Source organism: Lithobates pipiens, unplaced genomic scaffold (genome assembly GCF_037356315.1).
Source record: "Lithobates pipiens isolate NorthernLeopardFrog02 unplaced genomic scaffold, aLitPip1_a1.2 Scaffold_27, whole genome shotgun sequence".
Taxonomy (NCBI): domain Eukaryota; kingdom Metazoa; phylum Chordata; class Amphibia; order Anura; family Ranidae; genus Lithobates; species Lithobates pipiens.
The window spans coordinates 96,012,838-96,035,989 of record NW_027507788.1 but is presented as its reverse complement, the minus strand read 5'-3'; the positions used below and the strand labels follow the sequence as shown (position 1 = coordinate 96,035,989).

The 23,152-nt window shown below is 41.3% G+C and overlaps 1 protein-coding gene across 4 annotated transcripts in view; it reads left to right on the top strand.

The window, feature by feature from the left end:
- The first annotated feature begins 16,028 nt into the window (after nt 1-16,028).
- Nucleotides 16,029-23,152, top strand: part of LOC143934012 (uncharacterized) — a 33,715-nt gene continuing 26,591 nt past the window's right edge. For 2 of the 4 annotated variants that reach the window (XM_077457242.1, XM_077457240.1), the window contains exon 1: nt 16,040-16,198. In XM_077457242.1, coding sequence (XP_077313368.1) covers nt 16,177-16,198 — 22 coding nt within the window. In that variant the 5' untranslated portion in view covers nt 16,040-16,176. Of the gene's footprint in view, nt 16,199-23,152 lie in introns of all 4 variants that reach the window. The other 2 variants (XM_077457239.1, XM_077457238.1) reach the window with 2 other exon arrangements.

The window sequence follows — 23,152 nt, the reverse complement described above, 5'->3', positions numbered from 1 at the left end:
TCACTATATCTGGTCTCTCAAAGCACACAGAACATGGAAATGCAATTATTTTAGTAAATATAAACTTAGAAGTCACAAGACATGTATATACTGCTGATGGGAAAAGATTTTTAATATCAGTGTGTGGTTAAATCTTGTAGGATGAGTTTTCATGCTCCCATGATTGTCCTATGAGTCTGCAGGACCCCTGACCCTCTATCTGGACAGTACTGATTGGTCCTGTGCTGATAGCATACACTCTCTCAAGAAAATACACACCAAACTGAGCATGTGCAGAGTGTTCCCTGGCTCTGTAAATATCAGGAACTATATTGGAGTCAGTGGAAGAAGAAGGGGAGGATCAGAGAAGACAGAATCAAACACAATGCAGAGGATTAACCCCTTAGGCTCCACAGTGAGTATAACCAGTATAAATACAGAAAAAATCAGTGCAGTACAACCCCTTTACGAAAAGCTGCTGAACACCAAGGATCAATTACCAAATCCCAAAATACAATATATCAAACAGATGGTACAGCTCTCTAACTAAAATAAAATGATTACTAACATATTAAAATTAATTAAAAGTCCAAAGATAGCTTTTGAGTCAAAAAGTCCACGTGAGGAATCTTCAGTGGTATACAGTCAGTTCATGCATAAAGTGACTTAGTGCCAAGAGGGGGACCACCACCAATGGTAAAATTGCTTGCTCACCTCATCATATGGACCCTTTAACCAGTTGCCGACCGCCGCACGACGATGTACGTTGACAGAATGGCACGGGCAGGCATATGGGCGTACCTGTACGTCCCTGCCTTCCCGCGGGTGGGGGGCCCGATCGGGCCCCCCCCGGTGCCAGCGGCGGTCGGAATCCTTTCAGGAGAGATCCGGGATGAGGGGGCGGCCATTCATTAATGGCCACCCCCTCGCGATCGCTCCTGACGAATGGAAGTGCAGCATGACATCACTTCCTCTCCTGTAATGTAAACACAGGCAGAGGAAGTGATGTAATCTCTCCTCCGTGTCGGTATTTTTAGTTCCGGCACCGAGGAGAGAGGATCGCTGAGTTGCACCAACACTACACTACACATTAGAACATGCCAGGCACACTCTCACCCCCCCTTCACCCCCCGATCACCCCCCCAATCACAGTGACACCAATTGCATTGGTGTCATTTGTGACTGTAATAACTGTTAGGGCAGTTAGGGTTAGCCCCCTTTAGTTCTAGAGTACCCCCCTAACCCCCCAATAAAGGTTTAACCCCGTGATCACCCCCCGTCGCCAGTGTCACTAAGGCTGGGTTCACATTGCAGCGGTTTATGAGAACGGATGTGATTCGCACTGCACTGCAGTGCAAATCACATTCGATCTCTGTGCGATGCGAGTTCAGCCATACAGATAGTATGGCTGAATTCGCAACGCACCCGCCGCAAACTCGCACGGGACCCTTTTTTTGGTCCGCAGCAGAATCGGATCGCATGGGTGTTCACACCATGCGATCCGATTCCTGTCTGAGTTTGCAGATCGCACTGCGATATGCGAACTGATCTGGGGGTGTCATTAACATTTCACTGACACTCCCAGCAGTTCGCATAGGGCAGTGTGATGGGGGAACCCGCCGCGGATTCGTTGCGTTCCCGCATCGCTCCAGTGTGAACCCAGCCTAATAAGCGATCGTTTTTATGATCGCTGTATTAGTGTCACAGGTGACGCTAGTTAGGCAGGTAGGTATTTAGGTTCGCCGCAGCTTTTTATAGCGCCAGGGACCCCCATATACTACCGCATAAAGCCCCCTGATTGCCCCCTAGTTAACCCTTTCACCAGTGATCACCATATAACTGTTACAGGTGACGCTGGTTGGTTAGTTATTTTTTTATAGTTTCAGGGCACCCGCCATTTATTACCTAATAAAGGTTTAACCCCCTGATCACCCGGCGGGTGATATAAGTTTGAGGGTCAGATAGGGTCTGCGTCGCCCCAGGCAGCGTCAGGTTAGTGCCAGTACCGCTAACACCCACGCGCAAAGCATACACCTCCCTTAGTAATATAGTATCTGATCAGATCTATATTAGCGTCGCCAGCAGTTTAGGTTTCCCAAAACGCATTGTTAGCGGGATCAGCCCAGATACCTGCTAGCACCTGCGTTTAGCCCCTCCGCCAAGCCCAGCCCAGCCCACCCAAGTGCAGTATCGATCGATCACTGTCACTTACAAAACACAACACACATAACTGCAGCGTTCGCAGAGTCAGGCCTGATCCCTGCGATCGCTAACAGTTTTTTTGTAGCGTTTTGATACAGTCGCTGACAGCCTGTGAGTCTCACTAGTGTACCCCTAAATTTAGGGGTGTCTACTTTCCAAAATGGGGTCATTTGGGGGGGGGGGTTTGTGCCATCTTGGCATTTTATGGCCTTCAAAACTGCGATAGGTAGTGAGGAGTGAAATCAAAAATTTACACCCTTAGAAATCCTGAAGGCAGTGCTTGGCTTTCGGGGCCCCGTATGCGGCTAAGCTCCCAAAAAATCCCACACATGTGGTATCCCCGTACTCAGGAGAAGCAGCAGAATATATTTTGGGGTGTCATTTCACATATGCCCATGGCATGTGTGAGCAATATATCATTTAGTGAAAACTTTGTAATAAAAAATAAAATAAAAGTTTGTGATTTTCCCGCAACTTGTGGCAAAATATAAAATATTCCATGGACTCAACATGCCTCTCAGCAAATAGCTTGGGGTGTCTACTTTCTAAAATGGGGTCATTTGTGGGGGTTTTGTGCCATCTTGGCATTTTATGGCCATCAAAACTGTAATAGGTAGTGAGGAGTGAAATCAAAAATGTACGCCCTTAGAAAGCCTGAAGGTGGTGCTTGGTTTTCGGGGCCCCGTACGCGGCTAGGCTCCCAAAAAGTCCCACATATGTGGTATCTCCGTACTCAGGAGAAGCAGCAGAATATATTTTGGGGTGTCATTTCACATATGCCCATAGCATGTGTGAGCAATATATCATTTAGTGACAACTTTGTGAAAAAAATAAATAAAATAAATAAAAGTTTGTAATTTTCCCGCAACTTGTGGCAAAATATAAAATAAGCCATGGACTCAACATGCCTCTCAGCAAATAGCTTGGGGTGTCTACTTTCTAAAATGGGGACATTTGTGGGTGTTTTGTGCCATCTTGGCATTTTATGGCCTTCAAAACTGTGATAGGTAGTGAGGAGTGAAATTACAAATGTATGCCCTTAGAAATCCTGAAGGCGGTGCTTGGTTTTCGGGGCCCCGTACGCGGCTAGGCTTCCAAAAAGTCGACCACATGTGGTATCCCTGTACTCAGGAGAAGCAGCAGAATGTATTTTGGGGTACAATTCCACATATAACCATGGCATGTGTGAGCAATATATCATTTAGTGACAACTTTGTGTAAAAAAAAAAATATATATTTTTTTGTCATTATTCAATTGCTTGAGGCAAAAAAATAAAATATTCAATGGGCTCAACATGCCTCTTATCAATTTCCTTAGGGTGTCTACTTTCCAAAATGGTGTCATTTGGGGGGGTTTTGTACTGCCCTGCCATTTTAGCACCTCAAGAAATGAGATAGGCAGTCATAAACTAAAAGCTGCGTAAATTCCAGAAAACGTACCTTAGTTTGTAGATGTGACAACTTTTGCGCAAACCAATAAATATACAGTTATTGACTTTTTTTTTACCAAAGACATGTGGCTGAATACATTTTGGCCTAAATGTATGACTAAAATTGAGTTTATTGGATTTTTCTAATAACAAAAAGTAGAAAATATCATTTTTTTTCAAAATTTGCGGTCTTTTTACGTTTATATCGCAAAAAATAAAAATCGCAGAGTCAGTCAAATACCTTTAAAAGAAAGCTCTATTTGTGGGAAAAAAAGGACGCAACTTTTGTTTGGGTACAACATTGCATGACCGCGCAATTACCAGTTAAAGCAGCGCAGTGCCAAATTGTAAAAAGACCTCTGGTCATTGACCAGCAAAATGGTCCGGTCTGAAAGTGGTTAAATTACAGATGGTCGTATGCACTTATATATCAACGAATGCTTATCAACTCGTCCAATCGATGTACTCCTCTCAGACAATATCCGACCGGTTCACAAATGAAAACACAGCTTTCTCCCATTCAGAGTCAAATGAACTGACACGTTCGTGGAATACCCACACTGGATCGGTATATAGCAGTATTCACATTTCCTCAGACCATATGTTAGTATAACCAGTATGCTTTACTGTTTATACAGACTGATTTTGCTGGTGTTGGTTTAGTAACACTTTAAACCTTACTAGAGAGTGTCCTCAGTTTATGTTGCGCTGGTTCTGGGGTATCCCAAAGCTTACCCTATCCCAAGTTCTTCAAACAATAAACACCCCCCCAAAAATGTCTGCCTTGTTATTGTGTGGAGAGACTGAAACATGATGTGGGCCTGGCTGCTGTGCACACAATAGGGAATAGAACCTGGGACAAACAGCGATAGCTGATTGGGGTCTGCACTACGTATGCAGATTTCTTCTGATAGTTCATTAAATTTTTTTTTTTGGGGGATGATAGTATGATGGTATCTAATTGTATTATAAATTGTACCACAGACGGGCATCATGTGTATAAATTTATATAAATTTTATATTTTTATAGCTTTTTTTATTTTGCTAAAATCTATTAGTTTAATTATTGTTTAACAGAACAAATCTGTATTTGTTTTTGGGGTTAATAGAATCTGATCTTAGAATATATTATACCACAAAAGGGAAATCATATGTATAGATCTATTATGTATACCTTTATACAATCTGTACCTTTTCTTATGTTGCCAAGCCATCTATCATATGCAATATAATAATAGATTTGTTCCCTAAGTTTCATTATTATTTGTATGGGAACCCAAAAAGAAAAACTTTTTTTTTTTTAATCTACTATAACACAAAAATAATCATATGCGTACATGGAATAGGAAGAAATGGAATTGGGAGAGAGGGGACTTTTAAAGGTGCCAAAACAAATGAAAACATGTATAAGAAAAAGGTTTTATTGTACATAGGTTAAAAAGGTATAACAATCCTAGTGATAAACATTAAGATCAGACCAAATTATTCAAGGATATAATGCATTACTGTACAAAAACATTATTCTTGACATGTTTTGCTAGAGTATATAGCTGCTTCAGGAGTTTCATAATTATTGGTGTACAGAGTAATCACTGCAATACCTAAAAAATAAACATAAGACAAAAAAAATAACATGTCCTGCATAGAACCTACTAATACAAACAAGATGTGAAAGAACAACAACAAAAAAAAAAAAGTTTCAGATCGGCCATAGCTACTTATTACCTCAAAAAAAATTGCAGGTGAGTATATGAAAACACTAGGAAGGACAACCGCACTTCCAAATACTAGGATATCGGTGTGTCATAGGATAACCTTTAGCCCCATTTTGATCATTTAGAAATGTCAAAATATAAACTTTAACATATGCTCATTGAAAAGAACCCCAAAATACACGTCCACTGACATCTACCATGTGAACAAATTAGTTAAACGGTGATTAACAGTTTTCAAGTCTTTAAAATCAGTTTTGTATGCAATTTAGGTAATTACCTTTCTCAACCACTAGAGGGAGCCAAGACATTGTGAAGACAACAAAGCTGAGCGTATAACAAAAGAAAACACTTTATTAAGTGTTGTGGCTCACACCTGCATCCAATCTATTAGTAACAATATGCAACATTACATACTGGCTCTTACCTTCTAGCTAAATGAAGCCAAAAGAAACCAGACAGCCCACAGAGAGAAATCATGTGGTGTTCATCATCAAAGGCATCAGATTTTAATGGCTCCAAATTCAATAGGTCTGCAAGGGATAAGAAAGTTTGCCAGAGTAGTTAGCACAAAAAAATGGCCAAGAAAAATGATACAATACAACATATAAAGCCTCAATTCATTACTATGGAGACTGCACAGGTTAGTACAGAGCTTCTGGATGTACACATGGAAGGTCATCTTTGCAAATTAAAGCGGAGGTCCACCCTAAAGTGGACCTCCGCTCATCGGAACCCTCCCCCCCTCCGGCGCCACAATTGGCACCTTTCAGGGGGGAGGGGGGTGCTGATACCTGTAAAGTACAGGTATTCTGCACCCACTTCCGGGATAGCACTCTGCGGAAAGGGGCGTAGATTACGCCCCTTTCCGCAAGTGCCTGCCCCTTTCCGCAAGTGCCCCGCTGCCTGCTGGGAAACACACAGATCCCAGAGGCAGCGGGGACCATCCTTATTGCACAGTGCGATTCGCGCATGCGCAGTAGGGAACCGGGAAATGAAGCCGAAAGGCTCCATTTCCTGATTCCCATACCCAAGATGGCGGCGGCAGCACCCGACAAGACGATCTAGAGATCGGTTTCGGGTGCCAACATCGCGGGCGCGCTGGACAGGTAAGTGTCACTATTTTAAAAGTCAGCAGCTGCAGTATTTGTAGCTGCTGGCTTTTAAAAAAAAAAAAAAATGCGGAGTCCCGGCGGACTCCCGCTTTAAGCCACCTTCATGCTGAGATATTTATAGTCCTCCCATGTATTAGCAGATGAATCTGCCAATCAGGTGCAGACGTCTAGACGTGCCAATTGATGCCCTGTTGGACATTTTGTAAAGTTTTCATTTTTTTTCCACATTTTCCAAAAACTTCTAGAAAAAAAAAATTAACTGTTCAAAAGACTCATTCTGCCTCATAGATTATAAGTTGGCGTGTTTGCGTTCCAAAATGGGGTAATTTTGTGGGCAATTTTATTGTCCTGGTACTCCAGGGCCTTCAAAATTATAATAGGTGGTTGTGAAATGAGATGTGTCATTTATGCTCGTGGAACGCCTGAAGGTGCTACTTGAATGTTGGGCCTCTGTATGTGGTCAGGCTGTGTAAAAGTCTCACACATGTGGTATCACCATACTCGGGAAGAGTAGCAGAATGTATTTTGGGGTGTAATTTGTTGTATGCATATGTGCTGTGTGTGACAAATAACCTGATAATATGACAATTATTATTATAAAAGGACAACTCACCATGCTACTTGTACTATTTGTACTTTCCTGACTTGTTAGTGTCTCAAGAAATGAGATACACCTGATGTACTGAAGGCCTGATCAGATGTGATCAATTTTCAATGATTGGCACCATAGTTTGTAGACTCTATAACTTTCACAAAGACCAAATAATATACACTAATGTTGGTTATTTTTACCAAAGATATGCAGTAGTATACATTTTTGCCTTTTTCTTTGTTTCTGTCATAAAATTTTGCTTTTTTTTCATAAAATGTAAGTTTTTTTAATTTATAGCACAAAAAATAAAAAACCCACTAGTGATTAAATACGACTATAAGAAAGCTCAATTTGTGTGGAAAAAAGGATACAAGTTTCATATGGGTACAGTGTTGCATAACTGAGTAACTGTCATTCAAACTGTAAGAGCCCTGAAAGCAGAAAATCGGTCTGGACAGGAAGTGCACTGTATTGAGGTGGTTAATTGATAGATATATACCAACAACCTCAGTGATAATAACCACCCCAATGATGTATATTGTGTATATCCAACACCATGGTCAATAACCAGAAGAGTCAATACAATGAAACTCGTCCATAAGACAACTCCACTGTAGTCTTTTGTGTGGGCTGGGCTCTGAGGAAGAGGGTACGCCTTCGAAACGCGTCAGCCAGGAGTGACCCTGAAATCTTTTCTGTTACCATCTGGAGTCTCTTCTCATTTAAACCAATTGCTGTCATCTGGAGATTATTTGTATTGCAAGTTTTCTTCCATACGTTTGTGAGTAGTTTTTTTACTTAATCTTTAATATAATAAAATATATCCAAGGAATTTAATGCACAAGGTTGGTGCACCCTTTTTTCCTTTCTTTTCTTTTTGTATTTTTTTTTGTGTACATGACATAGTAAATTTTATATGCCTGCAAATAATAAAACAATAAAGAACACATTTGATACATAAATAACTGTAAATAAATATTCGTTCTGGACAATAACAGTTTAGAAATTCTGATATGTATACATAACTAATGTATGTTTTTTATGCTCAATACCCTCGCCTATTTTACCAATAACTATTATATGCAAATACAAAATGATTTGGTTAGATTCTATCAATCTAAAAAAAAACAACAATAATTAAAAAATAAATATGATATGAATAAGTTATAAATGATGCCCCAAAATGCTTGTATAAGTATAAAACTATGCATAATATATCTATACATTATATATCAAATGTATGGTAATATAAATAAATGAATATTTTTGAATTAGCATCTCTAGCAAATGTTTAGCACTGTTTTGCAATATTGTAGTCCCACTATAAGTTGCTGATCGCTGACATTACTAGTGTAAAAAAAATTCCAGTATACCATAGTTTGGTTTGCGCAAAAGTTATAGCGTCTACAATTGATATACGCTTATTGAGATTTCTTTTTACCAAAATATGTAGCAGAAAACATATTGGTTTAAATTTATGAAGAATTTTTTTTTATGTTTTACAGTAAAAAATAAAAAAAATGGCTATGTTTCATTGTAGAATTTGTCAATATTTAGTTGTTTATAGTGCAAAAAAAAAAAAAAAAAAAACACAGAGATGATCCAATACCACCAAAAGAAAGCTCTATTTGTGGGAAAAAAATTACAACATTTTTTGGGTACAGTTTTGCATGACCGTGCAATTGCCAGTTAAAGTAACACAGTGCCATTTTGCAAAAACAATGCGGGTGGGGGTAAATCTTACGGAGAGCAAGTTGTTTAAGAAAATACTGTCAATTCATTGAAACTATACAAACTGTCCACAAAATCTGGCCGGAAAAAAATGGTCAAAAGTACAACAGTTGACCACAGCAATTTCCTGTGTATGACTTTGGCCAAATATATAAAAATTGGTCTAAAAATAGCAAAAACACCTGCTGTGGCCAATTGCTGTTTTTTTTTCTTTAGCCAATTGTTCTAGACAATTTTGGTTTACAACCCACATTAAGAAAACTTAATTTTTTTAAATAAACTCGACCATCTAGGGAAACAATGTAATCTGCAAATTGATCTTTTGCATAATTAAATATTTTTGCTGATGGTTTAGTCCATGGCCACCATAGGGCCGCATAATGTTCTCTGCAAGACCATAAGCCTCATCTACCATGAATACAAAAGGCAGTGGGGAATGGGAAAGACCTTCTAGAAGGAACAATTCTAAGAAGTTTTTCATACAGTGGACAACCCAACACAGGTTCTCTAGAGATTCTGAAATCTCCATGACTCCCATAAACTCCAATGTCAACGGAGATGAAACACAGGTTTGCATCCAGCAAACCCCAAAAGAACAACTGAAAAGTATTTTGTACAATTAAAATACTTTGATCCTGACCTTGGGGGAATTTTGAGTCTAATGTGTTTGCCGGGTTTCCAGAGCTCCAATACAATTGTGGAAACGTAGTTTTCCTAGAAAACTCTTCTGCCATCTGTTTCCAAATACCCATGGGGGGGGGGGGGGATCGTCGGGATCTATGGTCCAGATTAGGATAAGTCACCCCCACAAAAAGCTGCTCCCCCCCCCCCCCCAGATCCATACCAATCCTTTATCCAATCTTTTATTGCTGCCAATTGTTTATTAAGAAGCGGGCAGCTGCCGATATCCTTAACCAATGAATAACTAAGATGCTGCCGCTCCAAAATTCTTTTGAAAACACTGCTAAACACTGTGTGTGTGTTTTGAGCATCTAGCGTCTAGTGCATGGAGCCTAAGTCCTGTAAGTTGCCAGGTGGGGTCTCCATGGATTGGACTTGTTTTTACAGGACATCCCACAAATGCTTGATTGGATTGAGATCTGGAGGCCAAGTCAACACCTTGAATTCCTCAAACCATTTCTGAACCATTTTTGCAGTGTGGTGCAATATCCTGCTGAAAGAGGCCACTGCTATGGGAGAATAGCATTTTTAGAAAGGGGTGTAGTTGGTCAGGAACAATGTTTAGGTCAGTGGTCCATTTTAAGTAACATCCATATGAATGGCAGGAGCCAAGATTTCCCAACAGAGCCTCCAGCCTCCACTGGCTTGGCTTCTTCCCATACTACATTCTGGTGCCATCTCTTCTGCCAGCTTAGCTTCTTCCCATACTACATCCTAGTGCCATCACTTCCGCCAGCTTGGTTTCTCCATACTACATGCTGGTGCCATCTCTTGCCCAAGTAAACCGTGTGCATGCACTCAGCCATCCACATGATTCCTCAAACCAGGCCACCTTCTTCCATTGCTCTGTGGTCCAGTTCTAATGCTCACCTGCTGAACTTCAGGGAACTGAAAACAAAAAACTACACTTGCAGAGGGGCTCCCCTGCATTGAAGGGGTACTTGCTTGTTTCTGCCTAGGGTACCAAGATGGGTCCTCAAAGTCCTCACTTATAATGCAAGACCAACAGTCATGCACTATATGTGATGATGTCACAGTTGTGACCGGCGCATGGCATGCTGCAGAGAGAGTCTTCAGGAAAGCAGAAAGAAGAGCTTATGGAGGTGAGAAATAAGTTAAAAGCGTATTTTATTGGTATCCTAGGGAAAAAAATAATATGCATTTAACCCTTGGAGTGTGCAGAGAGCCCCACTGCAAGGCTTGCTTTAAAGTTCAACTTTAATTTAATTTTGATGACAGCCTAGACGGAAAATGCTTGCAAAATACAGGTTCTTCTTCCATCACCCACATCAAAGATGCAGTATGCAGGAGTTTTGGTGCGCTTTCAAAAAGCACACTAAACAAGTGTGAAACAATATTACTCTATGGGAAAGCATGGCTAACTCTCTCCAAATTCTCTCCAAACACACAGGTAAGCTATGCTGCACGTGTAGAGCGGGAAAACTGCACCAAGGCAGTGTGAAAGTGCTGAGAAATTGTTATTCTGTATTATGCTGCCACACGTTGGCCTTTTTGGGAACTTCCCATAGGCAGCCCTGTTAGGCTACATTCACATTGGGGATTTAGGCATAAACACCTTGTGTATTGCTACAATGATACAGGGCTATCTGATTACTAGGGGAGTAGAGAATGAGGCAATGCTTGCCTGTAGAAAACCGATGACATTATCTCAGCTTAGGCAAAGTCACGTATTTCAGTGTCCCTGGTCTTCAATCATGCAAACTTGTAAAGTTACTAAAAATTCCACCTTAAAACAGACATTGATCAAACTTCATATTGAATACTTCTGTACCTAACATTACATGAAAGTCAGTCCCCATTTAAATGCAGCTTTAAAGGCTGTTTGCTATTTTTAGATGTGTCACATTTGTTGAAATTTCCGACACGTGTAGAAATTGTAGCAGCTTCCTCTGTCTATTGTGTCTCCTGCTATTTACCATTCCAAAGAACCCCTTCAAGGAATGTATATACATATGCTGGGGTTGTTGTTATTGGAGGATGTCATGCTATTCAAAGAAAAGGATTACAAATTTTACACAATCATAGGTGCATGCAGCCTATTGCATTAGGGTATGCACCCCAAAGCTCAAGCACGCATAGGTACAGTAATATAATTATATACACACACACACACACAACCCCTGTGAATGAGCCTTTAATTATTTTTTTTTTACATTTATGATTTTTATTTTTTTACAGTTTTTTTTTTGGGGGGGGGGGGGGGGGGTTGGTGAAATATCTGGGGTCTCACTTTTGAAACTGAGAAAGGAATTGAGGAAACACATTCCCCAGTTTCTTTCTGTAGCCTTAGCTGCACAGAGTAAATGGACAGGGAGAGCTCTGCACAGCCTATTCATTTATAAACTGAAGCATAGTAAGAACAGCTTACTACGCTTCAGTTATGAGTGAACATAGTAACTGAATGGTACCGACCAGCCACTGGGTTCATTCAGAATAGAAACTCGCCAGTAAATGAAATATCTACTGGGCCCTTCTCCAGTCTCCATTCTGAAGATCCTCCTGTGAAGAACAGCTGGCGGGAGAGGAAAGGAGAGAAGATGGTAGTGCTTTGAGGGGAGAGGGGGCACATGGGAGGCCTGGAAAGCAGAGGGGAATCTGAGGGGGTGCAATTACAAGAACCAATCCTCAGTATGGTTCCCTATGCAGCAACTGAAAGCCGCAGGAGGGGAGAGAGCAGAAGCCTGGTTAAATCTATTGCATGAAGATCCATATAGAGGGTCAATTCTTGTAATGGCCTGCCCTCCAATTTCAAAGGGAGTCATCACGGGCCCCTTCAGACCATTGTGACCACTGAAGCTCTGCCAGTGGTGATCAGTGGCGGACTGACCATTGGGCCATTCAGGCACTGCCCGAGGGGCCTGAGCCACTAGGGGGCCCCATCAGTGTTGCCAGCCTCAGTAAAACCAGGGACAGTATGTAAAAATCTACGTTTTTTTTACATCTGTCTCTCAAATGTCCCTTACTGACATCCTTTTGGTCTAAAAATCCCAAGATTATAGCTTCCCCACCTCTCTCCAGTACCTCCTCAGCCAATAGAAACGTGTGTGTATACTGTGTGTACATGTATGTTTATGCTGTGTGATTGTATATTGTGTGTGTGTGTGTATACTGTGTGGCCCCATTATCTTGGATTGCCTGGGGGCCCCATGAGTTGTCAGTTCACCCCTGGTGGTGATAATGCTAATGCGCATAGGGGGATTAGGGTGTGCCCAGGCACATCCAGCATACCCCGTGCACACCCCTATGTTGCCAATTTAAACCAGATTAACAATGTTTTTTTGGTAGAGAACACCATGGTGTTTTGTTTTCTAAAAGCAAATAGACTGTTCACTTAGCTCTGCTGACTTCTATCATCCAATCGGGGTGCAAGCAAAAATACTTTTTTGTTAATTTCCCTTGCATTTGAATATTCTTTGTAAATTACATTTTCACCACATTCCTTTGCAACGTAAACAGCCTATTTGTTTATAATCAACATGTTGTATGTCTCTTCTGCCAAAACAACCTAGTTCTGCAAATTGAACGTTTCGTAATGCCAGTGCACTATACACTCCTAGCATCTTTAAGATTCTGAGAGAAGAATCAAGGATCTGCACCAGCATATCATCAATGGCTCCCTGATGGTTGAAGAAACAAGAGACCATGCCAGAAGTAGGATCTGAGAAAATGTCAGTGGTGGTGGTGGCAACAGTGTTATATCATCAATGGTTGAAGAAACCAAGAGATCATGCTGGAAGTAGGATCTGGGAGAATGTGGGGATGATGGAACATCACCAGAGAATGCAAACTAAGAGGTAGGTTTGTTATTGTATGCATACCATGTACATTTTGGTAAAAATTTGGTAAAAACTCCCAGTGGTGCCCAGATGCCCAAGTGAGGAAAATCTCCCTTTAAAAAGATGTCACTAGAACATGTTTCCCTATTGGATTATTTTCCTTCTTTTTTGATTCTGGTAACAACTCAAAATGTTGGCTTTTCCCTCACTGATGAAGGGTGTTGAGTTATAGCCCCTGAATTGTGTTGGCTTTTAAAGCTAGCGTGACATTGGAATAAATTTTGTATGTGTGTTGTGATAGAGATAAGTGAATCTACAATTGCAGCACCACACTGACTAGTACAACAATAGGTGATCACAGGAACCCTTCGGTATGCTGGCAGCCCAGTATTCAAATTCTCTATATATGCACCAGCACCTTATAAGTGGATGATAACAATAATGTAAATCAGGGGTGTCTAACCTTTTTTGACTTTCCCGGGCCATGTTGGAAGAAGGGGAGTTGCTTTGGGCCACACATAAAATACACTTATGCACCGTGCACACAATCGGATTTTCCGACAACAAATGTTGGATGTGTGCTTGTTGGCGGAAAGTCTGACCGTGTGTATGCTCCATCAAACATTTGTTTTCGGACTCCACCAACAAATGTTGGCTAGCAGGTTTTCAAATTTTCAGCCAAGAAATTATTGCTGTCAGACTTTCCAATTGTGTGTACACAAGTCAGTCGCACAAAAGTCCATGCATGCTCGGAATCAAGTACGAGCCGGAAGCGATTGGTCTTGTAAAACTAGCATTCCTAATGGAGATATAACGTACGTCACTATGTTCATAATTGTTGGCCAACGTTTGTGTGACTGTGTGTATGCCATCGCAGCTCTGGCCAGTCACAAAGCTGGAGCCCACGAACCCTGAAGCAAGATGGGTGAAGATGGGAGACCCTGTAGCCTTGACATCACGGTGTTGGAACAGCTTCCTTTTAAGGTAAGTTTCACATAATGTGCTAGTATGTGGTGCATATTAGCATATTATGACTTTACCTTGCCGGGGAACAAAAAAAAAAAACAGCAGTATATAACCGCTTTAAATTCATCAGTCAAGATGGGAGCTAGGATTTGGACATGCTGGGGTTTTACACTATAGGCATTTTTGGAGCTTACATTTGGATACTTACAGTATATAGTATGTACTATAAATATACTATAACGATATTATGTTAAGTGATTGATTTTATTTCTTGATCCAAAAGAGGGTAAAAAAACATTACCCTTGCAATGCTCCCCTTCCCCAAACACACTGCATGGTTGAAATGCTGACGGAGTCTAGTAGTTGAGCAACCATTTTTAAACAGGGTTGCTAGGGGATTCTTGAGGAATGGCTAATTGTCCTCCCATTTGACAGTGTTTGCAGAATTCCGCAGCCAGTGCCAGTTGGCATAGTCAGCCACATGACACCAGTGATATCGAGTGATCTTTTTAGATGTCTCTAAGGGTGGAATTCTTCCCACTGACTACCAAGGTAAGGAGCATTCTTCTCACTGACCACCAAGGTAAGGAGCATTTTTTCCACTGACCGCCAACGTAAGGAACATTTTTCTACTGACCACCAATTTAGGGACCATTCTTCTCACTGACCACCAAGGTAAGGAGCATTCTTCCCAACGGTCACCAATGTAAGGAAAATTCCTCCCCGTAACCTCCAATTAATTGTTTTTTGCAGAGGTTTGCTAAGACCTGAAACTTATTTCAAGGGTTCCTCTAGGGTAAAAAGTTTGAGAAGAGTAGGCATAGAAGAATAAGGTGTAATATTTGACGTATTCCTCAGTCCAGCAGGCTCCCTTCATTTGTGAGACTGCTCCAACGAACCCTCATCTCTAAGGCACTCCAAGTACAATGCAGAACCAATATGTACTGTATGTGGGGACGCTAAAGGCCTGCATACAACGCAGAGTGCTGGAGAAAAGAGAAGATCACCAGTGGTAGGAGGAACAATGAATAAGGTAAGTTATCCTCTGTCCACTAGCCTGAGTGAGCATTTAACCCTTGCAATAAAGGGGGACCCATTACAAGGTTATTTTTAATTATTTATTTTTGTGATTCCTGGAGTTCAATTTTAAAGTACATATCTTTGTTTTTTTCTCAAGTCCCACCATTCAGCCTCCAGGAGGGAAATGGAAGCCCTGTGTAAGCCAAAAGTCCAGTTATGGACTCCTATGGCCCAGCATTAGCACACAGACTGAGTTACATGGTTGTAGGTAAGTGCAGTCTGTATTCTTCACTGCAGGTAGCATTCTATGATTTCCTCAGACACTGGGTGGGACATGTGATTTTGGTGGCCATCTTAGTCCAGGCAGAGTCTAGTGGCTAGCATTGGAGCAGATTCCCCGTCTGTCAGGGACAGTGATTAAAGATGGAAAAGGTTCCAGAAGAGTAAAGACAGTGCAGGGGCTATATCTACCTCTTCCAGGAAGCATTCCCTTTGGTTGTGGACCGGCCAGATGGTGTAGGCATCTTTCAGTCTTCAAACCGCTGTTCTACTGTTACAATTGTAAATGGCTCTGGACGGTCTAGATTCCCCATTGGGCCTGTTTGTAGTTTCTGAACATTTCCACAATAAATTGCTATTGGAAAACTTGGTACTTCTGGTTATAGGTGCAGCGGGCAGTGAATACAGAGTCCAAGTATTTTCTATGGCTCCCATGCTGAAGGGAGGGGTTAGAGAGTGATAGAAAGTGAAGTATGTGCTGCCTGGGATGGGGTTGGCAAAGCAAAGATATACTTTGAAGCCAGCAAACTAATTTAATGACTCATAGGAAATAATGAGTACAGAGCTTTGTACAGCTTTGTAACCACGTCCACCTATGTGACACCCCTTTGTGCTGCTATAGTTTATATGTATGTCGTTTCCGGGAGAGAAATAACCAGACAGTAAACTACAATGACGGATTTGACTGTTACAGGTGAGTTCCTTTTTCTCAGAACTTGAAATACAATACATGCCTAAGAAAAAAAAGCATACCATACCCTTTTTAAATGGGATTTCCAATCTATGGTAATCTTTTCTAGGCCCCTTTGGTTCAATCCTTTTTTATTATTTTTTTTCATGTTTACATACCACTGATTCATGTGTATTATTTTTTCAGCCCTACAGCATCACACTTTGTTTCTTGGTGATACTTGTGGGGAACAGACAAGCTAGTCCAGGGTTTATTGACTAGGATTCCATGGAGTCGTAGGGCTCCTTGAGCAATTTCTGCCTCTCAGATAAGTTCCCACTGACACCATTGATCTTTTTAACTATTTGTATGGGGGTAATTCTTCCCACTGACCAGTACACTATGTCATGAGTGGTAGATATAGTTAACTTTCCAATCTCAGGGAACCTCTGCTAAAGAGATTTCAAAGGTCCCTCTCTGTTAAAAAGGTTAAGAAAGGCTAGTCCATTAAGTCTGCTCCTTCTTTTATTTTTTGGAAGGTGATTTATTTATTTTAATTAACATGCTATCTGAAGTATATTTAATTTCACATACAGTTGATAGACTTATGACTTCTGCTGAAGTCTGTTTTTAAGCATTCACTGCTCTTTTGGTAAAATATTTTTTACCATTACTCTTGAATGATCTTCCTGCTAGTCCAAAGTCTTTTCCCTAAAATAGAGTTAAAAAAACAAATTAACCTAAAACAGGGTTTCTCAACCAGGGTTCCATGAAACCCTTGGGTTCCTCCAGAGGTTGTTAGGGGTTCCTTGAGCAATTTCTCTCTTCCCACTGACACCATTGATCTTTCTAGCTCTCTTTAAGGGTGTAATTCTTCCCAATGAATACTAGTGTAAGAAGTTTTATTCCCACTGACCATCACACTAATGTAGAGTTGTATATAGTAATTTGAGGAGTAGTAGTAGTAGTAATTCACAATGGATGTCATTTACTATAGCACCAAAAAATTATCCTGCAGTGCCAGAAAATAGCGTCCAATTAAGACTTCAACTCTCAGAAACTGAACGCTAATGCAAATGGAAAGCAGCGCTATTGCCGACAAAAAAATGCCCGTCAGATCATATATGCAGGAATAGTGGAAGTCAATGAGGCTCGAACCTGCAAAATCCAAAGTTCTCACTGAAGGCTTATATGCAAGTTCTTTGCCATAAAAAGTGTTTGGTGACCCGGGTCCTGCCTCCAGGGACATGTATCAATTGGAAAAAAAAAATTTTTTAAAATGAATTTTTTTTCAGGAGCAGTGATTTTAATAATGCTTAAAGTGAAACAATAAAAATTCCTTTAAATATCTTGCCTGGGGGTTGTCTATAGTATGTCTGTAAAGTAGCACACCTTTCCTGTGTTTATTACAGTACTGCAGCAAAATTAAATTTCTAAAGGAAAACATTTAATTCAAAATTGCTTGCGGCTGTAATGAATTGCTGGTTCCTGGAAATATAGAGTTAAAGATCAAAGAAAAAAAAACGGCGTAGGTTCCCCCCAACCAGTCCATACCAGGACCTTAGAGTCTGGTATGGATATATAGGGGAACTCCATGGCAATTTTTTTTTTTTAAATGGCGTAGGGGTCCCCCCAAAATCCATACCAGACCCTTTTTAAAATTTTGATCCAGGGTTCCCCTTAATATTCATATCAAACCCAAAGAGCCTGGTAATGGACTGGGGGGAACCCCACACCATTTTTGTTAAAATTTGGCGAAGGGGCGACCCCATGCAGTTTTTTAGCAATTTTTTTTTGGCTGGCATTTTTTTTTACTTTCAGTGGGGGAGCCGCTGATAGCTGAAGATTCATTGGTTGTCAAGGACGTGGCGGCTAGCTTCCCAGCCCCCCCCCCCCCCCCCCCCCCCCCCCACGTTAGCAACCAGCTATTATACAGTGTTAAAGTAATAACCGCAAAACACATCAAAAATCACATCACAAACGCAACAGTTGTGTTTCTGGTGTGGTTCTATTGAAATCTATTACCCGCAAATCACATGAAAAGTCCCCGACCATTTCCAAAAACTAGTACCATAGGAAACCATGTTGAATGGACTGTAGTGTAGAGTGTTTCTGAAAACTGCAAAACAAAAAATTGTATAGGTGTGACCCTAAGGTCAGGACCAGTTCACACTGGAGCGATGCGGGAACTCTGCAAATCCAGTGCGAATTCGCATACAACTCACAGGCAGTTCACACTGCCATATGAGAACTGCTGGGAGTGTTGGTAGAAAGCTAATGACACCCCAAATCAGTTGTCTGAATTTGCAGTTTGCTCTGCGATACGCAAACACCCATGCGATTCAATTCTGCTGTGGACCAAAAAAAGGGTCCTATGTGAGTTTAGTCCAAATGCGATTTAAATTTTTTTTTTGTTTAATAAATGTTTATTAAAGATAAACAACAAACATATACTGTTAAATCCACATACAGCACCCAGTCCCATAAACCAAGGGACAGGATTAGTAATTAGCATCAGAGCATCTTAGGGCATCTTAGGGCAAACACAGTAAAGCAATAACGGAAGTGGCGATTTAAATTTTATGCAAGTTTGCATCACACAGACATCGCATGTAATTTGCAGTGCGGGGAAAATCACATCCGATGTTGGACAGCACAGCAGTGTGAACAGGCCCTAAGGCACGTTTCATGCTTGTGCAACTTGTCCTGCGAATCCTGCGTCCATAGACCTCAAGATTACACTAGTATTGCTTCAAATCACATCAACTTTGCGGCAAAAAGTGTTGCAAAATAGCGGCACTTTCAGGTCACACAAATTTGAAAGGGTCCTTATGGACCTCAAGTGGTATGAAAAGTTGGCCAAGCGTGAAAGGAATCGAATGAGATTAATTGATAACACCTTTGAATTAGGCGCCATTTGCACATTTGCGTGACCAATGTCTGTGTAATCTTGCTGTATATGGGCCTCAAGTTGCATCAAATTCAAACCAAAGTAGTTCAGGGATGAATCTAACCTACTTGCAGGATGCACAAGTGAGAATAGTGCCCAATTCAAAAGGTATTATCCATGAATCTCATTCACACTGCTGCGACCTGAAAGTCACACTATTTTGCTGCCACTTGGCCCCAACTTCTGAAAATGCCTGTGCAATATTGCACCCTATGTACCTCAAGTCACATGAAAGTCACACCAAAAGTAGTACAGAGACTACTTTGAAGTTGTTGCTACTTGAAGTAGCACAGATATGAATGGTGATCATTGAGAATCATGGGGTACAACTTGTCATGCAACTCGGAGGTCCAAATTTGCTGGAAAAGTCGCCCAACTGTGAAACAAGTCATACATATTTTAATAGAAAGGAGCTCTCATTTATATTTATATAGTCCTTACTGATTTACATGAGCAGAATAATGCTATTTTTAGCGATGCTTTACCATCGCTTTCAACCCCTGCTAGTGGCCGAAAAAGGGTTAAAATGACCTGCAAAGCGCCGCTTTGCCCGCGCTGCCCATTCATTTTAAAAAAGTAGGAGCGGTTTAGTAACAGTGTAAACACCGCTCCAAAGATGCTGTTTACAGGAGTTTTTTAACGTCCTGCCAGCACATCACCTCTATGTGAAAGCACTCGGGCTTTCACACTGAGACTGCTGAGGAACCTTTTTTATAGCCCAAAAGCGCTTGAAAAATGCCTCAGTGTGAAAGGAGTCTGATAATTTCTCTATGTATTTGTGAACCAAAAAAAAACAAACAAATCTCTTCAGGACACCTGCAAGTAAATGATAAAGGTAGAATCTTGATATAAAAGATATTGCACTTCCCCAAAACCACCACCCCCAAAACTAAGTGAAAAAAAAGAAAAGAGAAAAAAAAAAAAAATCACAAGCTCAATAACGTACTTTTATTTTGCCAGCAAAAACAAAAATTATGTACATTCATTTACTAGCTTCAAAATTTCTACAGGATATATGGTGCTACTTTTAGCAAAGCAGTTAGCAATTGGGTTTTAAGGGCCCTGCTCATAGGAGCTTACAATCTAAAATTTGTCTAAACCTTAGAGTGGGGACAGCTTTACTTTCAGTGTATAATGGGCAACACATCACATTTTTAGCTGCAAGATTATAGAAACATACTTAAGTCATTTTTCTTACAAAGCATTCCAACGTATATTTGAACATGTGGCTTTTTTAATATTAACATAAGCCATCACCCCACAAATCCACACACATACATACATTGGTGAGTATGTTCTGCTGGAAGCTGCATTTCTGTGTACGTGATTAAGCAATGAGATCAAAGAGTAGAAGGTCAGCACATGCTCCCAAACCATGTTTGCATGATCAGACAGGAACAATATACACACAACATTGACAGCATGGCCACATAAACCCATTTTTGATTGCTGAAATTCTTGTGCATTTGTTTCAAACAGCCCTAGTTGGGCGTTGGTCAATATGCACAATAGCATATGCCTTCTCCCCCACAAATCACAGCAAAAAAATCTGACCTTCTCAGGCCAAATTAACCCCCTCTACTGCAGCCCTTTATATAAGGTAGGTTGTATTGTTAGCACACTAACACATGCCCAATAGAAGTACACGTCCACCAGTATCTATCAATCTGTATTTTTGTGTATGTCTAAAGTGATGGGCAGGAACACATAATACTATTTGCAACTGTGTTAGCCCTTGGCTATGTGCACCAAATCTCCAACTACATGCCAAAGATTGAAGTTCATTTGCATGCACATAAACAAAGCAACAGTTTTCTAAGCATATGTACCTATACTGTGTAAACCCTACTTTTACATATCCAAGTCCCTGGGCATGATTAGTGCTAACTAGGGATGAGCCAAACACTACCAGTTTCGGGTGACGGCATAACATGCGAACAGACCAAAAATTTGTGCTAACAATGTGAACCCCGCTAAAGTCTATAGGACTCGAATGTGAAAAATCAAAAGTGTGAATTTTAAAGGCTAATATGCAAATTATTTTTCTAAAAAGTGCTTGGGGACCCGGGTCCTGCCCCAGGGGGCATGTATCAATGCAAATAAAAGTTTTAAAAACCGACGTTTTCTCGGGAGCAGTGATTTTAATAATGCTTGTGAAAAAATAAAAGTGAAACATTCCTTTAAATATCGTACCTGGGAGCGTCTTTAGAACGCCTGTAAAGTGTCTCATGTTTCCAGTGTTTATAAATGTTATTTTGTGCAGGGACATTTCTAAAAGAAAAAAAGTCATATAAAACTGCTTGGGGCTGCAATGTAATGTTGCCCCATCCCCTTCTCCCAGCCCATTAATGGGCCCTTTGGGTCTGGTATGGGATATTAAGGTGAACCTTGCACCCAAATAAAAAAAAAAAAAAAAAAGCACGGGGGCCCCCCTGGCCCTATATACTCTGCAGTATACAGGCGGTCCCTGGGTTACAAACAAGATGGGGACTGTAGGTTTGTTCTTAAGTTGAATCTGTTAGAAAATTTACCTATTCCAAATTACAGAGTGTAGCTCCAGCCAAAAAATGTGTTAAAGCTTTTTGGATAACATGGGGAAGGGTTATCATCACCCCTGTAACCTTTGTTTTGCTGTCTGTGCCCCTGTTCAGAAGATTTCACCTCACTTTCTGTCCCAATAAGAATTGGATTTTGAAAATGTCATTGTAGAAACAAGGATTAATGATAAAGCATCAGTGGAGGCACCTTTTTTCCCATATTAACTCTTACAGGAGAGAATTTCTGTTCCTAGGGGTAGATTTCCTCTCACTTCCTGTTGTCTCCCTGCGTTTGTAGGAGTCATGTGTAATTTCAATCTTAGAGTGTATAGGGCAGGCTGTATAGTATATACAGGTGGTCCTCTATTTTCAGAGGGCTTACAGTGTTCTGGTACCACTAACACCTAAGGCCCAATTTTCACAAAGTTACTCTTGGTGGGTGCTGTAATGAGCCTTGCTGCAAAATATTATATCAAGAATTGTAATTTCATGCCCCTGTTAAACAGGGGCATAAATATTGGGCCTTAGGCGGTGGTGGTGGCACAACACTGATGCATGCACTGTCACTGCTCACCATCCTTGTGGCCTCCTCAAATGGTGACTGGACAGTGCATGCATCCTTGATAAATAGCCACTGGCATGACGAAAAAAACCAAGCTCCCCTGACCCTGTCCTGGTGCAATACTCACATAGGTACTCATTGATGGCCCTCTGCTGCATGTGCAGCTGCTGCAGCATTGGCAACATTGAGTTCCCCCTGGTGGGCATGTCACAAATGAAGCAGTTCTTGGGCAGGTTGCATTCCTTTTGAAGGTCAGCCAGCTGAGCACTGGCATTATATGACCGGCGGAAATGCCCACAGACTTTCCTGGCCTGCCTCAGGAGATCCTGTAAGCCCAGGTACCTGCACAAGAGCCGCTGCACCATCAAATTAAAGATGTGAGCCAAACAGGGAACAAGGGTCAAGTGTCCTTGTCGGAGGGCAGAGAGGAGGTTGGTGCCATTGTCGCAAACCACCATTCCTGCCTGAAGCTGGCGTGGCATCAACCATCTCTGAGTCTGCCCCTGCCGAGCTGACAGAAACTCTGCCCCAGTGTGGCTCCTGTCCCCTAAGCAGACAAACTCAAGCACGGCATGGCATCTTTTTGCTTGAGTGCTTGCGTAGGTCCTTGAACACCTATGGAGCACCGCTGGTTCAGAGGAGAAATCTGCGGAGGAAGAGACCATAGAGGAAGTAGAAGAGGAGGGGGTGGAGGAGAGAGGTGTGACAGAATCACCACTACTAGCATTTTGGAGGCGTGGTGACAGAACAAGCTCCAACAATACTGCACCCTGTCCTGACCCCTTCCCATCTGCCAGCAGACTTACCCAGTGCGCCGTGAAAGAAAGGTAACATCCCTGCTGGACCATCAGCGGTAATATGCACCTTACCGCTTACCACCCTGTCCAACGAGGCCAAGACATTGCCTTCCACATGCCAGTAGAGAACCG